The sequence below is a fragment of the Xylocopa sonorina genome, chromosome 12, assembly GCF_050948175.1.
Source record: "Xylocopa sonorina isolate GNS202 chromosome 12, iyXylSono1_principal, whole genome shotgun sequence".
Lineage (NCBI taxonomy): Eukaryota > Metazoa > Arthropoda > Insecta > Hymenoptera > Apidae > Xylocopa > Xylocopa sonorina.
In genome coordinates this window covers 7,534,426-7,555,025 of record NC_135204.1, presented here as the reverse complement: position 1 = coordinate 7,555,025, position 20,600 = coordinate 7,534,426, and the positions used below count along the sequence as shown (strand labels likewise).

Genomic DNA, 20,600 nt, shown 5'->3' with positions numbered 1-20,600 from the left:
GGTCTCTCGAAAACGATACCAAGGGCCCAGGCCCACCACTTGGAGGTGACTACGCAGGGACCCATCAATATTAACCTCAATCTCAACCAACCACCATTCCATTTACATTCAATTTAGACACTTTGTTCCATTATTTCTCAATAAAAAGATAATTGGTAGCACGTTTCATCGAATACAGTTAATTACGCGTGTAACTAATTTCTTATTTATAAGAATATCAAAAATGAAAGGTGTTCGCGAATACGCGTGTAAAAACTAACAAATAGATACGCAGTTTAGACACTTTATTCCATTATTTCTCAATAAAAAAATAATTGGTAGCACGTTTCATCGGATACAGTTAATTACGCGTGTAATTTGTTATTTATAAGAATATCAAAAATGAAAGGTATTTCCGAATACGCGTGTAAAAATTAACAAATGGATACGCAGTTTGAGAATTAATTAAAAAAAACTACAACGATCAATAAATAATTAAATGACTCACCCCATAATAGACAGCTGACGTCATCAGGAATCATCACACTATCCATCATCCACCACCATCGCGAAGATCAGTAATCGCAACATGTTCCTCCACCATGGCTCAAGACCCTCCACCAATATCCAAGGTCCACTGCCCAGTCCAACATCAAGTTGATGTCATCAGGGATCATCGCACTGTCCATCATTCACTATCAGCACGCACTGTGTAACCACCACCATCGTGAAGTACAGTAATCGCAACATGGTCCTCCACCATGGCTGAAGACCCTCCACCAACATCCAAGACCCTCAGCCCAGTCCAACATCAATGATCATGACTACCCCCACACGACCTGTCAACACCCGATCACGGTCACGACTGCGCGAGGACTGAAGGTCTCTGCAGGGACCTAGGGCATGGTTGATTGACCACCCCCACCATAACAGGTGCATCACCATTGTACCTGAGGTATTGCTCGTTGTTATATATTACTCGTAATTTATTAATTACTTAGTTTATATAATAAATACATGGTCTTAGGTATGTACTGTGGTAGTACATAGGGTTGTACATAAATTCTATGTAAATTAAAGGTATATATATGGTCTTGTAGTGTAATTAATTGGTGAAAATGATTGGATTAATGGTAGTTTTTGAGGTGTTTTAAAAGTGAAATATTAATGTTTCACTTAGTTATTGGTAAAATTAAGCAGCTATTGGATTTCTTTCATTTATTTAACATCGAGGTGAGCATGTATATGTTATAATAATACGCGTTGATACATAAATTAAGTTCTTGTAATATAATTATTCATTGAAAATGATTGGATTAATGGTAGTTTTCGAAATATTAATGTTTGACTTAGTTCTTGGTAAAATTAAGCAGGTATTGGATTTATTTTACTTATTTAACATTGAGGTGAGCATGTGTGTGTTATAATATGCCTTGATATATAAGAGTATTTAATTTTCGCATACATTTTACTGTTATATTGATCGGATTAGATATCTACATCGATTCTAATGCATGTAATTATTACTTTTGTTATTGCTATTACGTTTAGTTTTAATTGTGAATTATTTTGTGATTAATAGGGTGGTGCTTGTGGCAGTAAAACGGCATAGAAGCTCTAGTAACTATGAATTTTTTGGGGGATTTAAATGTATTGGGTGAGTGATTCAGTTCTTTCAGATGAAACTTAGTAGTTACTTTTTACATACTCTTATGGCAAATATGCGCTAATCCCATGCACTTTCAGTTACATGGGTTTTCGTGAGACCCCATGTATGCTTCCATAGCGCTCAAAGGGTTAATTAAAGAACCTTTAGAAGTCTGTCAGGTTCATCAGTTGATACAATCATTTAAACGTCTAGTGCAGCTTATAATTAATTAATAGTCACATTTTAAGCGTTAATTCGTGCTTCTAACTATTTATTGGTGTAATATATATAATTAATAATACATATTATACATATTATGATTAATTATCGCTCAGTCATTGAATTTTTGGATCGAAGATACATTCGTTGATACATTTAGTTTCCTAAGTTGAGCTGAAATCGAATATCGTAAGTTATGCTGATTAATTACTTGTGTCTTCTTTTTGTTACAGAAAGCATAGGAAGGAAGATAGGAAGATTTCGAAGGATTGGTGAAGTTTGCATAGAACTTTTCCAATCAACCAGCTTCAGTGCAAGTTGCCAATAATATTTTACTATTAATTTAATCTCCTTGTCCATTAACTTTAAATAATTATATTCTTTTATATCATAAGCTTTAGTATAATTAATAATAATGATAGATATAAGTAATACCATATTATAAGTACATGTATCATTATAAAATAAGCTTTATTGTAATATATTGTAAGTCATATGGATTTTATTGAATAAATTAAGTTTTTAAGTATAGAACAGCAAATTTTATTATTTATTTCAAATCACAGCCTCCACCCACCTCTTTTCCTTGTCATTGTCCCAGATCATAGTGAAATAGTGAGCTCTGCGAAAATTCCATGAATCTGACGTCACTTCCAGGAATCTCTGGAATTCCTGGAATTCTCGATGACGTCATTTCCAAGAAATGGCACTATTCGGATACCTCCTCACATGTTATGTTCTCCTGTTACAAAGTCGATTTTTCGGGTTCTTGGTCGAAAAATTGGCAAAGTATCAGGAGAACATGACGTCACAGGAGGTATGCTTGCCACTTCCAGGAAAATGACGTCACTTCCTGGAATCTCTGGAATTCCTGGAATTCTCGATGACGTCATTTCCAAGAAGTGGCACTATTCGGATACCTCCTCATATGTTATGTTCTCCTGATACAAAGTCGATTTTTCGTGTTCTTGGTCGAAAAATTGGCAAAGTATCAGGAGAACATGACGTCATAGGAGGTATGCTTGCCACTTCCAGGAAAATGACGTCACTTCCAGGAATAGCCAAGATTCCAGGAATTCTCGATGACGTCATTTCCAAGAAATGGCACTATTCGGATACCTCCTCATATGTTATGTTCTCCTGATACAAAGTCGATTTTTCGGTTTCTTGGTCGAAAAATTGGCAATGTATCAGGAGAACATAAGTAGTGAGGAGGTATCCGAATAGTGCCACTTCTTGGAAATGACGTCATCGAGAATTCCTGGAATTTTGGCTATTCCTGGAAGTGACGTCATTTTCCTGGAAGTGGCGAGAATACCTCCTATGACGTCATGTTCTCCTGATACATTTGCAATTTTTCGACCAAGAACCCGAAAAATCGACTTTGTATCAGGAGAACATAACATATGAGGAGGTATCTGAAAGTGCCACTTCTTGGAAATGACGTCATCGAGAATTCCTGGAATTGCCGATACCTCCTATGACGTCATGTTCTCCTGATACTTTGCCAATTTTTCGACCAAGAACCCGAAAAATCGACTTTGTAACAGGAGAACATAACATGTGAGGAGGTATCCGAACGTGCCACTTCCTGGAAATGACGTCATCGAGAATTCCAGGAATTCCAGAGATTCCAGGAAGTGACGTCATTTTCCAAGAACTGATGAAATTTTATGAATTCTGTCCTCAAAATTCGATCTTACATCTAATTTTATCATGACTAGGATGTCTTTTACGAGTAATCACTCGTTTAAGGATTGGAATTGGTTATTCTAGGATTACTGGACTGGTTATTAACTAAACAATTATTTAACAGGCTTTGATACGTTTATTTAATCTTTGTAATAATATACAACATGTATAACAGAAGTTTTTAATAATATATTAATTAATTCTTCTAATTCCTCGTTGAATTGCAAATTCTGCAAACTGGTCGCCCAGTAATCAAGAAGTTAGTCTCTTGTCCACTGGTGTTGGTAGTCTTGTATTTCTGGTCTTAACATGATTTCTTGAAGTCTTCTGAAGAAATCTAGTCGTTCTGCAAAATGACTGTGCTCCCACTTCAGTATAAAGCGTAAAAAGCCTGCACACACAAATTAAACACATGAATAATTAATTATTACTGAAAGTGTGATCCAGTAGAGATGAAATCTAGTGGAGAACAAAGATCTACACTTTCTTAGAGCTCTAAATTGTAGTGGGTATAAAGAGGTCTATGATTTTGTGTAGAATTAATATTTTAGAGCGTACAACAGGAAGTCCTGTACGATGACACGTCTATCCTTACCTCGGCTATGATATCGACGACAGATTTAGAATATCGCTTCCACGTGGCGCGGGGATCGATCATCTGTCAAAACACTGAGTTTCTTTTATTTTTATCGCCGCCTGTTTTTTGTACAAATACCAGGATGGACTTAAATTATAATTAAACGGCGAGCAACTCGTCGAATTAATGAAAAAAAAAATGACGCACAACAGTGTTCTATGCTTATCAAAAATATTATTACTGTAAATACATCGACTTACAAACGACGCAAACCAGATACACGTAACGGTATTAACAAAGGAACTTTAGCAACCCAAATTTTCATTTGGACAAACAAAATTTTTAATAATTCTATCTTATAATTTTATAGTGTAAAATGAAAGCATACGTATTACCTTGCAAAGGATACACCAGATAGTATTCTCTGATGCGATTGAATCTTATCGAGTCCAATATAGAAAAATTAGCGGTGATCGGAAGATTCAGATTTTCAAAGTTATCTCGCGAGTGATAATCTATTTTCGAGTTAACATTTCTAACAGTTAGACAATAAATAATATCACATTCTCAAGATTCAAACGGTACCGTTAAACGAGCCGTGTATTCTAATATTTCTACTTGTATTTATTCTGATTTACATGGTTCTCTATGTTAGTAACACGCAGAGAGATAGACAATATTCTCTAGAATGGACTCACGTCACATATATTCTTCCTAGAATTTAACAAATTTGATCGATCAACAGCGCTAACGAATTAACATGTAAAATCTACTCCCAAATTCATTCCGTTCAAACGACAAACGATTAGAAGTATCGTAGAATAAAAAATAAATAATTACAGCGACAATTTGTCGCACAATTTAGTCATGGACAACGATCACTGGTGCTTTAACGCATAATTATATTTTTTCTACGCAGCGACGAAATAAGAATTATTTATTAGTCTCTTTTTTTGGGCCAATTTATCGACCAGCACCAACGATCTTTAATTAATAAGGATCAGTCTTCTCGATGTTCAAAACGACCCTCGAAATACTCGAATAAAAGTTCCAGTGTAAACTACACCAGGCTCGTGAGTCCTCGCGAGTCGCCCGGATTAAATAAGTTCGTCCTTGTATCCGCAAAAACTCTGTGGAATTCTCGCGATACAGAAAGAGACTCTGTACCACTGACAAACTGACGATTAGCGTGAATTTGTTAAACACTTCTGAGGGAAACAATTTATTCGATAAATCTGTTAGGACTTGGAATCGATTTCATGCTCCTTAACGCATCTTATCATATGTACAATTAAACACCTTCCTCAGGACCTCGACTCGTTTGGAAGTTCCACTTCGTCAAACGATCCAAGCCAAGTATATCACGATCGTTTCATTAATACTCGACTACATCTACTCATTACGCTTGAATCGCTCCGTTAATTATATTACAGAAGTTAAGGAAAAGACTCCAATCACACTTTACCTACGAAATCCAAACTACCTTACCGACACCAATGGAAATCTCAACCTACATTCGATCTACCCGCTGTTTTCGTTCGACATTTGTTTCGAAATGAAATTCTGGTCCCTGAAAGCTATCATCTCAGACGGGCCTCTGTTCGTTGGTCTCGTCCCATATAGTCATCGAGATCTCCTCCCTTTTGAGTTCCTGCCCGTTCACTACGTGGCTTTCAGGGACGGTGTACGTGCTCCTTCCGGTCAGTTTAAAGGACTTCAGACCCGGAAACCACTTTAGCAAACGCCACCACTTCTTCCCGGACTCGTCCACGTTCGAAAGTTTCACAGTGGCGTATCTAGCCGGCTTCGAATCCTTGCAGATGTTCAAATTGACGTCCTGCTTGTCCTTCGCCTCGTTGGGGATCGTTTGTAGCCTGCCTATATCCTCGTTGGACTTCTCTTTCACGATATTTCGCGTAGAATCCACTTCTCTGGGTTGTTCGCCAAGAAGCGCGGCACGTTTTGGACTTCCTTGCCCGGAATTTCCGGAACAGTCGGTACTTTCGTGGGCAACTGCGGTGCCCACTGTGCCAGCGGTCCTCGAGCCACCGATTTGCCTCTGCTGCGATCGCGACAGGCTCGAATAGGATCGTTGCTCGTTGCGGATCGTCAGTCCAGGAATTCTCCAGCTTCTCGACAACGTCTCCTGCGAAAACGAAGCAGCGTCTGATAAGTTCAAGTTCGAGTTTCCGTCACGTTGTTCTTGTGACGTAGGAGAGAAGTTAGGGGAAGGATGCGAGGCGTGGACGATCGAGTGATGGTCGTTTGAGAGACACGTGTGGGCACTTTGGTAAGGATTAGCTGGATCAGTGTGGGTTGGTTGTGTTGATTGATTCGCCCAAGGCGGTTGTGATTAAGAAAAGTGACCATGCAGTTAAAGGGTAGCGAATATCAGCAATGATCGTGACGTTGTTAGAGTAATGGTAGCAGATTTATGTGGGCGTTTAGAAATATTCCTACTTGGGCACTGGACGACACTGTGGGTGTCACGATATGGGGATGGTCAAGACTGTATTACGTCGTACGATTGGAACAAGTGAAACGTATATTCCTACAAAAATGATCTCCAATTTTGTCCATAAAAGAAGAACAGAAATATGGAAGTTAATTTTGTCTTTACTCGTGGACAATACCTACTTTATCGACACTGGTAACAAAACAAGTTATCTTTAATACAATAAACGCACAAAATTTCCCTCGATCGTTCCGTTACTTTAATCATCGTTCATTGCGAGTTACAGTAATTTGTTCGATCACCAGATTGGACATTAATCGAAAAGTTAGCTACGTCGAAGCGCGCTGAACTTCTAATTATCAGGGACCAGTCATTACGCTTAGGAGAGGACATTGTTACTCACCATGAACGCGACGCGAAATTTGTTCGACATGATGTTGTACAGAATTGGGTTGATCGTCGTGGACACGTAATAGAGTACACCGGATATGTAGGTCATCAGGAGATAAATGAACTCGATCCACTTGCTGTTAGAGCTCATGTGGTCCTCCGAGTCTGTCCCGTAAATGGCTATCAGCCGCTGCACGTGGAACGGCGCCCAGCAAATAAAAAATGCTATCACCACAGCGACTGCAACAATGGAACACGATTTCTATCTTTTATTCAAATTTCCTCGTTCAATTTCAAGGAACAATTTCGTACGAATAAAAAAAAACAACGTCTACACAACCAACGCCGTTTACATATATTATTAACGATACACTTTATTAACTCAGAATAATCGATGCAAATTAAATTTCCCTTCCATCTTCCCAAATCGAAAGAATTTTCTGCCACAGAAAGATACAGACGTATCGATTTACAATTTGCAACTTCCTGCACAAAAGAAATGGAACCAGCGAGGAAACGTCGACGTAACTTATGACGCTTCCTTCGACGAACTTTACAGGCAAACAATTTCCAGTCCATTGGAGCACGTTTCACGCGAAGAAATATATTTTCCGTTCCAACGTCTAGTTAATACACCTGTCAGCTCGGTTTCTGCTTATCTACGACCTCTGGAGGATCACTCCCGCGAGCATAAGACTCGTCTGTCTCCAAATCTAGCCTGGTATTCATTGAAACACATAACGTTTGCTCAGACGCTGGATTGGAATAGGAAACAAGCGCGACAACGTCAGCTCCCGAAACTATCTCCATTCTGCGCGGATATTTCGCAACGTTGCGACGCGAACGCAGTCAGACATTCGACTGAGTAATCCCTCTGAAAGCTTCGGCTCAAACGTGGATCCGACGTCCAATGAGATTCATAGAACGAAAAGCGCGGGTAGCTACGCGAACTCGTTTCGCCATTCGTTGCGGAGATAGGGATCTCGCAAACGGAGAAATCTAGATGGAATTAAATTACGTTTTAGTTGAAGAAACGATCCTCCGCGAGGAGAACGCGATTCATTCACGAGTGGAGAATTTAACTGGATGGTTCCGTCTTTTTAAATCATTTGAATGGAAGAGTTCTTAATTGATAATCTTTCCTCATTTTTTCTCAACTTGTTAATTTACATTTTGTCAATTCAATAAAGTGTTTCAAGAACCTGTCAACGGTTCTCCACGCGAGCACTTGCAAATGGAGAACCGTACACGGAATTAATTAACGTTATAAATGGCGCGATTTTTCTGTGAAGCTCGAAAGGAGTGACTGGAAGAGCAGCTGCAACCAAGTGCAGTAAATTACCCTTTCTGAAAACGTGTGAGAAGTTTCTTGGTAGACGAATCTCCTCTTAATTGCTTCGTTAATTATCTCTGCTCGATCTACGTTTCGAAAAACCGATGAAGCATTCGAATATGGCGTCGATACCTTTATCGTTCTTTTTACGACGAGTTTTACAAATTCCCTGGGAATTAGAACCAGTGGATGATTCTGTATATTACCTCGTCAGCTGGCTAGTTTCCTCTCCAGAGACAACTCAAAGGTCTTTGCTTCTTCAGCGTTTAATATCGCGTGCAAAATATCGTTTAATAAAGCAACTGTGTGCAGCGTCTTGCTGTTATTAAGTCTCATGTGATTATAGAGCTTGTAAATAGATGACATAATATGGTACGTCGAGGGAATTTAGAGATTCTAACTGTTCTGATGGAAATGGTAGTTCTAAGGCAAAGCAAAGAGGTAATTTCGAAGAAGCAGTAGCTTTATGCAGTAAAGGTTATAAGCAATCAATAGCAGCTAAAGAAGTGGATGCACTTAATCAACGGAAAGCTCATCTCTTCGTGACTGAATTATTTCTCACGATTTTCTTATTCACGATTTAAGCAGATTTCAGGTGCGAACGAAGCACGAAGAGATGAAAAGTGGAGGCAACTAGGGACGCGTCGTTCCTCCACTTGTCAACCAAATTGACGCGACATCTTCTTGCGTCCAGATCCCAACAGAGGTTTCGTCGATTTTTTCACCGTCTCGTAAAACCTCCCCTTTCGTCCGCGAGACCACTATTTTCTGCAGAAGCCAGTTTACACGAGCCAGCGACGATTCATCACAGAGGCAATTTCATTCGCTTCACCGCTCGATCCACTGTTTTTCGATACGAGGGAAGAGTGCGAGGAGAAAGAAGGAACTGTGGTTGCGGATAGCTCGAAACAATTAGATGACGCCAGCTTGCAAATTTTCCACGTTCAATCGAACATTTTTAAATGGTTTTGAGAAGAATTAATCGATAAATTATAACGCAAACTTAAAGAAAGTGAAGAAGAGTTGTGACAAAGGAAAGATATAAAATACAAATGAATTGGAAGAGTATGAGAGAAGAGATTTTGTGAGAAAACGAAGCACACTTGAATGCTATGTTTGAACGAGGAAAACATTATTTTTAGAGTTCGAAAACACGTATTTTATATAGGATCAACAGTCTATTTATTGTCCTCTTTCACAATCGTGGGAGTTGGTGCGATTACGAAGCAACCAGCTGATGTAGCTGGCTTTTTCGAACGATATGCAAACATCGAGGATTGATATTCGTCCGAGGTCAAGATCAGTCGAATTATGGCATTTCTCAGCGACGTATCCCTTGAATAATTCATCCACTCGTTAGAATCCGGCGATTCTACTTTCTCCTTGAAACGAGCTTCCAGAGGTATCCCCAGGATCTTTTCAGACGTTTCCCATTATTCTGTTATCCCAAACTGTGCCGTACATTCTCGCTTCTCGATAACGCCTTCGAGAATAACTCGTATTCCCTACTTTTGGCTCGTATAAAAAGCTAGAAAGAATCTACATGCTCAAATCATGATTTTAAGAGTCGATAATAATTACTATCTAATATTAAAACAAAAATTACTTGGAATTACTAAAATTTCCACGAATGAAGTCACCACGAAATGCCTTTCGCAAAGAAAACACGGAAGCCTCTTAGCTAACTAATAATTTCTTACGAGTGGATCGCAAAACTTCCGTCTATCCGTACAACATCCGAATTCCATTTCTCCAGAATTCGTCCAACTTGGCAAAAGTCGTAGTATCGAGACTACATGATTCGAAGTCGGGGCGAAAGTCAAACAGTGAAGGGTTCTGGGGTGGCTTCTGGTAACGCGAAGGGCGAAGGATACGAAGTATAACCTGTTCGTCGAACGCGAGACGTGACTGGTGTAAATTCTGTCTTCGTGGGTGGTTCGACGGTTTCTTTAAAAATTCAGCGATCCTCGGAATCGTCGTCTCCTGGGGCGGTGTTCGACGAGATGTGTATCACACATGTACCATTTGTGCTCGTTTTCAAACGGCTCTCCAGAGGATCGACTCCAAAAACGATCAACGTGGATATTCGTCGAACGTATTTGTATCTCGCGTCGTTAAATGTTAAAGTTTGTTTCTTTTCTTGCGAGCAGGATCGAATAGGATTTACATATCGTCTTCACACTCGTCGCGTTTGTAAATAGAACGAGCGGACGATGAGGACGATGGAAATAAAAATGGGAGATGAAAAAGATGGAGGAATTCCTGCGGTATTGGAATAAGTCACGGTGTAATTAACTCGCATCATCGAGGGTCAATTAATGCACTTTGAGCAGGTGGTAAAGAAACGTGAATCAGGAAGCATCAAGGACGATAGAATCGCGCGTTTAATGAATTATAAAATAACGCGGAAACACAAAAACTGAGAGTCGCGTCTCTAAAAATAATTGAACGACTTCAAGGTTCCTGATGTTCAATTTCTATTCGTGTAAGAAAGATTGAAACGGTAAACTGCTACTGAAATTCTACGTTAAAGGAGAACGCGTCGTACTTTATACTTCTGCAATTAAACTCGCAATGGAACTTCCCTAAATCCACTTAATTCGCATAACCTAACTTCCACCAAACAATTACACATTCTACTAAAACTTTGCTATTAAAGAGAAGAGCTTTGCACGCTCCAAAATATTTTAGCATAATAAATTTCTATCAGGACTACTAATATCTTTGCTGGATAACTTAACTTTATTCTATCGAAATCACCATTGTGAAAGGGTTGAAACTTAAAAGAAATGGAGTAGATTTTTCAAAAGATCGCAGATCACGAGTCAATATCCTCCTGTTTAACAGTTCTCTGTGGACTATCATCTCGTTCGCGATAAACCAGCGTTAATACATGCAACGTTTGATTGATGCAACGTTCGATCGTCGTGCTATTGCAGTGGCACATGGTGCATCGTAATATCACGAGCAGTAACGCATGGTCGAATCATTAATATTCCTGTTGGTCTCGATTTTGGGCAAAAGCCAAAGATACTATCTGATTTCCTCTTCAACGAATTTGTTCGCAGAAAGCTGATGAGCAAAGAGAAGAGATTAGAGGTTTCAGATCCCAATATGGAGACCAATAAAACGACATAGTGCCTAGATGGCACAAGTGTCGCGTAAAAATATGCAACAGCTATTATAGTTGAAACAATTTTCCTGTTACTTCTGTCTCGCGATTAATTATTCCTGTCTGTGAAATATCGTCTGCGATCGTATGTTTTTTTTTATCGTTTACTGTTCTTCGACTAATTTAAGTCTAAGGTTTCTTCCGTTTATCGCGTTCAACATTTTTCTCTCCGCTTGATCGCGGAAATTTTCTCGTTTATTCCGCTTTGAGTGCATCCGGGGATAACACGTCTTCAGGATGCCTCCTCGTTTTTAACGCGATGAAACAATATCGACGATAATGGCGGGTATCTTCTATCGAACGCGGAACTTCCGTTCAGAATCGCTGTAGTATCGTTTGGCGGCTTCAATCGATTCGTTACCGCGATTCTCACCCCTTCTTGTTATTAATTTCTCATTAACTGGTAACTTCGATCTCAGTAATTGCTGTCGTTGCGTCAAGATCGTGTCGACTTCGTTCTCGTGTTTAATTACGCGTTTTGTTTCGAATTTACTTCTTCTTTAAATATGTTCTTCTGTTTCCTTTTGGTACGAATTTTAATTTCTCGATGAAATTGTAATTAAAATCACTTCCAATATTCAAGATCGTTATAAAATTTCGTTCTAGTTCGATCGACGAAATCAACCCTTCTGTTTGTTAAGAATTAAATTCTGTGTGCACGTGTATTCTGGAAATTCTGAAATTTTCCTCTAAAATAATTTGCAATTCATCGAGGAATTCAAAACATCATTTTCATTTAATTACCCTTGGCCAATCTCTAAGAGTATGTCACATCCTCGAGCTCATTCAATTCTAGAGAAGACAATTCTTTGGTATGAGACGTAAGAAATTTTGTAGAAAAACTTCATTTCAATACAAACTCCTCCCAGTGTCCACTAACGTAATTGACAACAAAGAACATACCTCAATAATTCTACGATGCCTTGCTCCACTTTACACATGCACAGCCTCGCAGTTTCTCTCTAAACTGATTACCATTTAATTACAAGTAACAATCATATTTATCGAACAGCGCGCTTTCTAGTGCTCGACTGTCAGCACGATAACTCTAAGAATATTTAAGCTAGAGATCTCAAATTTGCCACGAAGCTTTCTCAGACCAAACCCTTGCTTGCGACCAAATTTGATCCAAAAAGGTTCATAAGATTAGGAAATACAGGTATCAGAAGAATATCTTATAGCCATTTTCTGAATTTCCATTAAAAAATTGTTCAACCCTTCTTTTCGCATTGTTCTTGTATTAAATTAAACGATTTGCTTATCGATAATCCATTTCAGTGTCAGTTATCGTTTTTCAAGACCGAAATGATCCGATTCGCGATCAGAATCAGAGCAGAAAACAATTTGATGCGACGCGCGATGATCAGTGCAACAGCGACGCGACCATTTCCTCGTCATAAATCCTAAACGGAGTGCAAATGTACAATTATCAGGTTAATGAGGCCTGTTAAACATCTCGTTGCATGACAAATGCATGATAAACCGCGATGCGTGCGATCGTTCGGATCAAATCGTTCAGAAACTTCGATGGCACTCGAATGGCACCCTCTGGAGCACCCTTCGCGACTGCGTTAGCGATCCTTCGTGGTAAATTGAATCGCGACACGCCGAAGAAGCATCGCACGTGTCGCTACGTATCGAACTTATTATCTCGTGTAAAGTGATGCATAAGTTTGCACAATTCCCTGCACGCGTTTCGTATTACGGAAGCAATGCATCACTTCTTCTTTAAAAAAAAGACCGTCCATCAGCATACTCGCTTGGACAGCACTTGAATACATTGGAATATCAATTTCCGTTCTCGTTTTCGTCGAAGCGGCGACGTTTCTATCGATGAGTGGACAGTCGAGAAAATCGAGTGAAACGAATATCTGTTCTGCTATTTTCTGAGGTTTTATTTTATTTCTATTTCAATTTTGAGCCAACCAATTCGAGCGTTTCAATATTCGAACTTAATGTATGAGAGAACGTTTGAGAATGGATATTAAATTGTGTTTATTTCAAGTTTGCTAACAATTTGTTCAATCATTTTCCAAACGAACAACGAACGAGATATTCATTTTACTTTGTCATTTAATAATCTACGTAAACAGCGACGACCTCAATTAAGTACCATTCACATTTGTTTCTACGTTCGAGTTCGAAATTCTGGTCTTGTTGAAACGTTTGGGACTGATTTCACTGGACTGATAGAGTTGCAGCAACTCGTTGGAAAGGTTGGAGAACGTGAATTATTAAGCTGTCCCAGAAGTTCGGTAAAATGGCGCGAACTGACGTTTCACGAGCTGTCGATGTCACACGTGAACCGCACGTGGCTCGATTGTAAACTGAAACGTTGATTTCTATTACTGCGTCATCGATTCGTCAACAGTAATTAACGAGATCAAGGATCATTGTTAGTAAAGAAATTATTTGTGAAAATATCATTGTTTTTGGATTATTTTTGTGAATATTATTTCATAGGAAGAATGAACGATGTATTTTTGTAAGAAGCGTTCAGTTTTTAATTTTGGTTTGCCAATAGAATTGTGCGAGTTAAAATATAAATAATTATCGAATGCTTTAAAATTGTTAATAGATAAAAGTATTGGAATTTCTGAAATTTGTCAAGTTTGAGAGGAGTCTGCTTCGAAATTATGCGAGAACTTGGTTAATGAAATTTGTTAATTCTCTAAATTTGTTCATTAACGAAAGACCGTGTCTTCTGTGCGAACTTTATCGATGAGCTTTATCAGCGTTACGCAAACTTCGCCTCGTTAATAAAGGAGATACCTCTTAATGAAGACTCTGAGAAGAACTCAAACAGAAAGATTACGTCCATTTTCTGGTTCTATCAAAAACAAAAAAAAAGTCGTGTACTACACGTTGTTACACTGCAAGCCATTTAGTCGTAATTTTACGAGACAGTTATATAATTTATAGCTACACGTCGACAATAATTAGTGTAATTATTAAATCTGTAATTCATACGCTCGAGACACAGCGAACCGGTATATTTCTTCCTCGCTGGATTACTTTTTACACCTTGCAGCGAGAACGTTGCGATGAAATTTATGTTCGTCATCGTGTCAGATGAATTTAAAAATGACGACCTGAAAATGTCGCAAGAAGACTTTTATTTACGACATAGTTGGAGGTTGTAAAAGTGACTTCTTCCATCTTTCTCTCGATTTCCATTCATCTAATCAAATTTCATTCGATTTACTGGAGGCGTATATTTCTCGTAACTTTTTGAGAGTCGACCAGGTGCCATTTTGCACACGATCAATCGAAGGTTATGACCGTTCCACGCGCGACTTATATTCAAATCGTTAGAACTGTCGCTCATGTCTGTCGAGATGAATGCTTCTCGTTATTTACTCGAGAAATCGCGATGATCTTCTGCGTTCTTCTGACGCAACGAACGTTCAATAATCGCTCAACCGTTTCAATCGCATGTCGCGAGAAAACATTTTCCATTAACGCACACGTAAAAAGTATCGAATTGATGTTTCACGATTTCGTTTCGATGAAAATGTCGACAAATAAAATTTAAGAAACAGAGACCATACAAGGTACAAATTGATGACAAAAGCACGCGTTATACTATTGAGATGTTAAATGTTGAGAGAGCTTCGAACAGTATCACGTTCGAGTATCCCAGTGGCACGTGACGTCGATTAATGTCACAGTTTGTCAGGTGATTAACCGTAATTTCGATGCTGCTGGATTCTTTTCGGTAAACAAGAAGAAATTTACGAAATTATCAGAGTCGTCAGTTGGCGACAGAGTTATATACATGGATATTAAATATTCCGTCACTGTTTCTGAAAAAATGCTACCGATGCTCTTACTGAATGAATAACGAACGAAGCTACTTGGGAACCTGCCTCATCTTCCGGTGATATTCCACTGAGAATGCTAGAAACTGCTCCTCCTCGAATTCTCCAGATGAAATTGTCATCGTCGATGCAATTCTCTTTTATTATTTCGAAGATTCGCAGAAAGAAATTTTATTCTATCCTATTTTTCCAATCTTCATTCAGAGCAGAATTTTGCTCATCCTTCGCTAAGCTCGTTCTCCAGTTAATACCTGATGGACGCGTGGATCGCACAGTCTTAATTCTCCCCAGAGTGTTCGATTAAGGAAGAAGGGTTCTTATAAATCGAGTTCTGTTGTTTCACCTTTTTGTCGGCTCAGAGAAAACGAAACGATACCATCTATCTGTACGATTTATAGCCCCTTCAAGAGTGATCAGCGGTAACGTTAAGTCTAACGTCGATTAAGTGCATCGAGGGTGCATTATTGATTAAGAGGGTTTCCTGATTTGGGACACTGAAGAGGATTTATTGTTTCTATTTTCTTGAAAGTACTATTAAAGTAATAGTTGTCTGTATATATATACCTGAAGGAAATATATACGTTATCAAAGAACATTACAACCCCTAATGACACCATCTTCTATACTCGATGGTACATTTCCAGAATGCTTTATGTTCAAAATTACTTTCAAAATCGACACACGAATGCCTGTACTCAGAACGTAATACCTACAAAGCCAACCAAGAAAAGGAGAAACAGATTACCCAGAATTCACTCAACGACCATTAACCACCCACTCGCTACATACTCAGAGAGACCCATCCTCGTAAAATTCCTTATATCCTCGTACATACCTACACGTGTACTTGCACGTCATTCCATTCTACTGTCATACTATTTCTCACCACATATTTCTATTAATCTCTCAGACTTCGCGAAAGATCGATCGTACAAAAAGACATCAGCCTACCAAGCATCTTGAGCACCCTCCTCGAAGACCTCCCAGGATGGTGCCTGCAGCTACCCCACTGGCTCCTTCCAGTGCCTCTCTTCATCAGGCTCGACTTCCTCAGCTTCAACCCAATCAACACGTACAGTATAGTGATCAGACTCATGGGGACCAGGAAGAACAGGAACGTGGACAACTCGAAGGAGTGCTGCAACAGCACCCTGTTCACGGTGCACATCACCATATCCGGGTTCTTCTGATGGTGTACAACGCCAAACTGCAGCGCCTGAGGCAACGCGAACGAGAATGCCACCAGCCAGACGATCAGGATCAGCTTCACCGCCCTCGACAACTTGGACATGGTCTGCGACAGGAACGGGTGGCAAATCGCCAGGTACCTCTCGACTGTGAACGCGGTGATGGTCAGAACCGACGCGTTCGTCGACGTCTCTGCAGCCAGACCCCGTAGAACGCAGAAACCGTCGCCAAAGATGTACTGGTACTTGTACCAGACCAGGTACACCTCTGCAGGGAGACCAGAGACCAGCAGCAACAGGTCTGACACGGCCAGGCTGAACAAATAGTAGTTTGTGGCTGTGTGCATCGACTTGTTGCGCGCGATCACGATGCACGTGCTGATGTTACCGATTGTACCGGATACGAAGATCGATACGTAGATGATGGTCACTGGGATGACGATGTACAGGGCGTCTCTGGTGGGACTGGCCATGCTGTACGACTCCTCGTAGATGTTTTCATAGTTGGTGTCGTTGTAGAGGAAATCTTGGTGGTAGTCTTGAAGGTTGGATGAGCTGAAGTTTGAGAGATTTGGGGAGATGGTTGTTGTTGGGTCGTCCATGATGGATTGATCAGTCTACATAGAGTGTTGGTGGTTGCTGAGACGGCATACTTCGAGGGCTGATGGTTCGTGGTTCGTTAGTTTGTGTTTGGTGATTTGGGTTAGGGTGGGTTAGGGTGGATCGGTTGCATCGCGTTTCGAATGATAATTTGGTAGTTATAATGGAGTTTTGGTGTTCTTCAGGAGGAATGAGGAAGGTGTTTGATCCATTTAAAGAGATAGCGGTCCTCCTTCAGTAAACTGGATTCTTGATACACTTCCTTGTGCGTTTTATTTAGTTCTTTTGCAGTTGAATTTGGCTGAAGTTTTCCTGGTGTCCAGTCATTAAATTACGTGGCGTACGGTTTAGGAGTTCTTTTGACTTGTTGAGGTCAACTGGTTTTCTTACCTTCTCATAAAAAATTGAATGAGGTTCTTTCATTAATATAATTCATTTATGTCTTTCCATTAATGTTCCATTTTTATTTTTTTTAAGTAAAACAATTTCGTCGCAGACCTCGACCTTCTGAATGTTTTAAATGCCTTCGCTCTTTCGAAATTCTTGCTTCTATTAATCACTTGCGATCTCGATTTTCGAACCAGATAACGTCACGTGAATGTCGAACAGATTTTTCGAACTTTTCGTTCCTTAATTTTCCAAGTACCATTCCGTGTAACTTCTCCACAATTTCTTGGTATTCTTCGTTCAAAATTAATCACACAATGCTTGAAATGAAAGAAAAAATGGTTTCGACTTCCTCGACTATCAAAGCGATGCCACTCTCGAGCTGTTTCCTTCTTCGATTTGACGACAGAATCCGACGGAAGCACTCGAAACGACGCCACTGCGGGTAGAAATCGAGCGGTGCGAGGAACTTCGAATCGATCGCGGGAAACGACGAACCGGCATGGACGCCGCGCGAATCGCGACTGGGTTAGCCCTCGCCGCGACGTACGACGCCGAGCACCGCACTTCTGCGCACCTCCAATCAGCGGAAGCGTCCTCGTGGCCTCCCTCGTTTCTTGTTTTCCTGCGTTTCGAATTGCGTTCTTTTCCATTTCGCCAGATTATTCGTCTCTGCTGCACAAATCTCCCACGAACGACTTATCTTCGCCTCCACTTCGAGCAGACCTTCGATTTTCGAATTTCGTGGACGATCGCATCGAATAAAATGAATAAAAAGTTCAGTCGATTCGAGGAGCCAAATGTTGTACTCTAAAACATTTTAATAAATCGTATTCCTCGTACTCTTTGTACAAATTCTTGCAGTCGTACATCAAACATCGTGACACCTGACGCTTGTAATTATATCGTTCGGATAAAAAAGGTATGTGACGCGTCGGAGACGTCATTTCGACTTAAGTGGCCGATAATGTTGAGTTTTAACATTTCATTAACTTCGAATAATCGCAGGCTCGATTGAGGTAATAATCGTCGATGTTAAACAGCATTTGAATAACAAAGATGAAGCTGTGATTCATTCTTACACGTTTACGTCTTAAAGTAGCGAAGTACGAGAGAAATTCGAGTCTCTAGTTGTTCTCCAAAATGGAGTTCGCTGTACAAATGCGACAGTTTAAGCGTTGCTTGTGCGACGTCTCGGTTTGCGGATGCAATCGACTCGAGGATGCAACGATTCGCGAAATTCGGCACCAATACCGGAAGATCGTTCGACTAAGCACCCTAATCTGAGCTTAAAGCTTCCATTGAGTCCCAACGTACGACTCTAGGGGTCGTACAGGGCGGTTCACTTCGCGTAACGGCGAACAAGTTGATTTATTCATTTATTTTGTCGAAATGTTACGCGATCCGGTATAAAAAGGCGATTCTTCTTCGGTCTGAAATCAGTCGGGGAATAAGAAACATTTTTTTATACCGTCCGTAACGTATAAATCATCCGGTATGATGCAATTAGTGTCCGGGGAATATGCAAAGGAATTCATCCGGGGACTTACGAAAGATTGGAATCTTAAGCGAACAAACTAAACGAATTCTTTTTGAAATTGAAATAAGACGGGAAGAGCAAGGAATCTTCGTATCAATCATCCAGCCAAGGATAATGGACGTCCACGCAGGCGTACTTATAATGGCTACCAGAACTTCACTGCCTTTTGAATAGTACATCGCTCTATTTCGCCAAAATTTGCTTAATATCATCTTTGCTTACGTAACATGTACACATTGATGTAATATTCTCTGGAAATAAATTTGGTTCGTGAAAGAGCATATTTTGTACTAACATTTGAATAGTAAAAGTTTTAGTAGTGGCTTGTAGTACGATTATTATTAATTAAATTAGTGTTATTTAGAAGATACTCCTGAGTATGGAGATCGAAAACAGCGTAATGAAGTTAACCGAATATCGACGTTGGCAAATGGGGGATAAAGTTATGAGATACTTGATTTATAGAACATTGAAAGCGATACTTTCCTTCAAGGGTAGATATTGGATCGTTCTCTTTATGGGCGTAATGAATATATATTATTGTGGTCCTTCAGTGTGTCCTTAAAACGGATGTCCAACTTACCTTCTAAAAATAATAAAATATCCAAAACTTACCACTACTTATGTTTCAAACAATTATAAACAAACAATTTCAAAGCAGCACATAATTTCACACGTCTCTTATATGTTAGAAAATAACATTGTATCGAATAACTATAAGGGATGAAGATAAATCATGAACCCTGATACACACATACCGTGCCATTAAGACCACAAATCACTATACTGAACACATCACCTTTAATCACACCAGCCACCCCATTATCTACATCTACGTGGATCGACTCGCGCCAACTTTCGCCACCCCCGCCTGGTATTTAAACGAAACAAAACCAACCAGCACGATATCCACACCATTCAACCCTCCAACACCCTCGCGAAAAAACTTACCCGCAATTTTTCCGCTCGTCAACCAACCGCGCCACGTACACAACAATACACCTCGCGGAAACATTCAACGCACACGTGCCGCCCTTTATTCCAGGGTACTTTTTCAATTTCCTCCGCGGTGCACCCGAAGAAACGCTCCCTCGAGGAACGTTCGCCACCCTGCAGCGCGTGATTCCACCGCTTGGTTCACGGTTCATCGTCTAGAAGCAGTGGGTCCACCTCAGATCCGCCCAACGAGACTCCTGATGGCATCCACGAGCGACGCAACCCCCAACTCTCGTCGAGTCCTCGCTTCATTTCTCGCGGAAACAACCCTTCCTCGTGTTCGTTCCAACGTCGCTATTCTTCTGCTCCTCTTTGTCCCTTTATCTTCCAGTAGAAGAAGGATGCTTTCCACGTGTGTACACGTGTACACGCGTCTGTGTGCGACGCTGCTGCTGGCAAGTGTCGAATTTGGAGCGGGTCGTTTAACCCTCCGATGACGACGCAGCTTTTTGAGAGGCCACTGATTGCCACGACGGTTCTCTGGCTCTCCCCTTTTCTTTTGCTGCGTGGCGGTTAGTGGTCTGCGGATTCATTGATACAATGGTTGGATACACTATGGGGTTCCTCTTCGTTCGACTGGCTCTTTGATTTATGGCTAGTTAGG

General features: G+C 40.2%; 1 protein-coding gene across 1 annotated transcript; it reads right to left on the bottom strand.

Moving 5' to 3' along the window:
• Positions 1-5,675: 5,675 nt before the first annotated feature.
• LOC143429609 (pyrokinin-1 receptor) lies at positions 5,676-16,989 on the bottom strand. The gene is made up of 3 exons (XM_076905287.1): positions 16,238-16,989; positions 6,974-7,200; positions 5,676-6,261 (listed from the first exon to the last, which is right to left on the bottom strand). Exons 1-3 carry the CDS (start codon positions 16,944-16,946, stop codon positions 5,701-5,703), a joined length of 1,497 nt encoding a protein of 498 aa, XP_076761402.1. The 5' UTR covers positions 16,947-16,989; the 3' UTR covers positions 5,676-5,700.
• Positions 16,990-20,600: the final 3,611 nt, after the last annotated feature.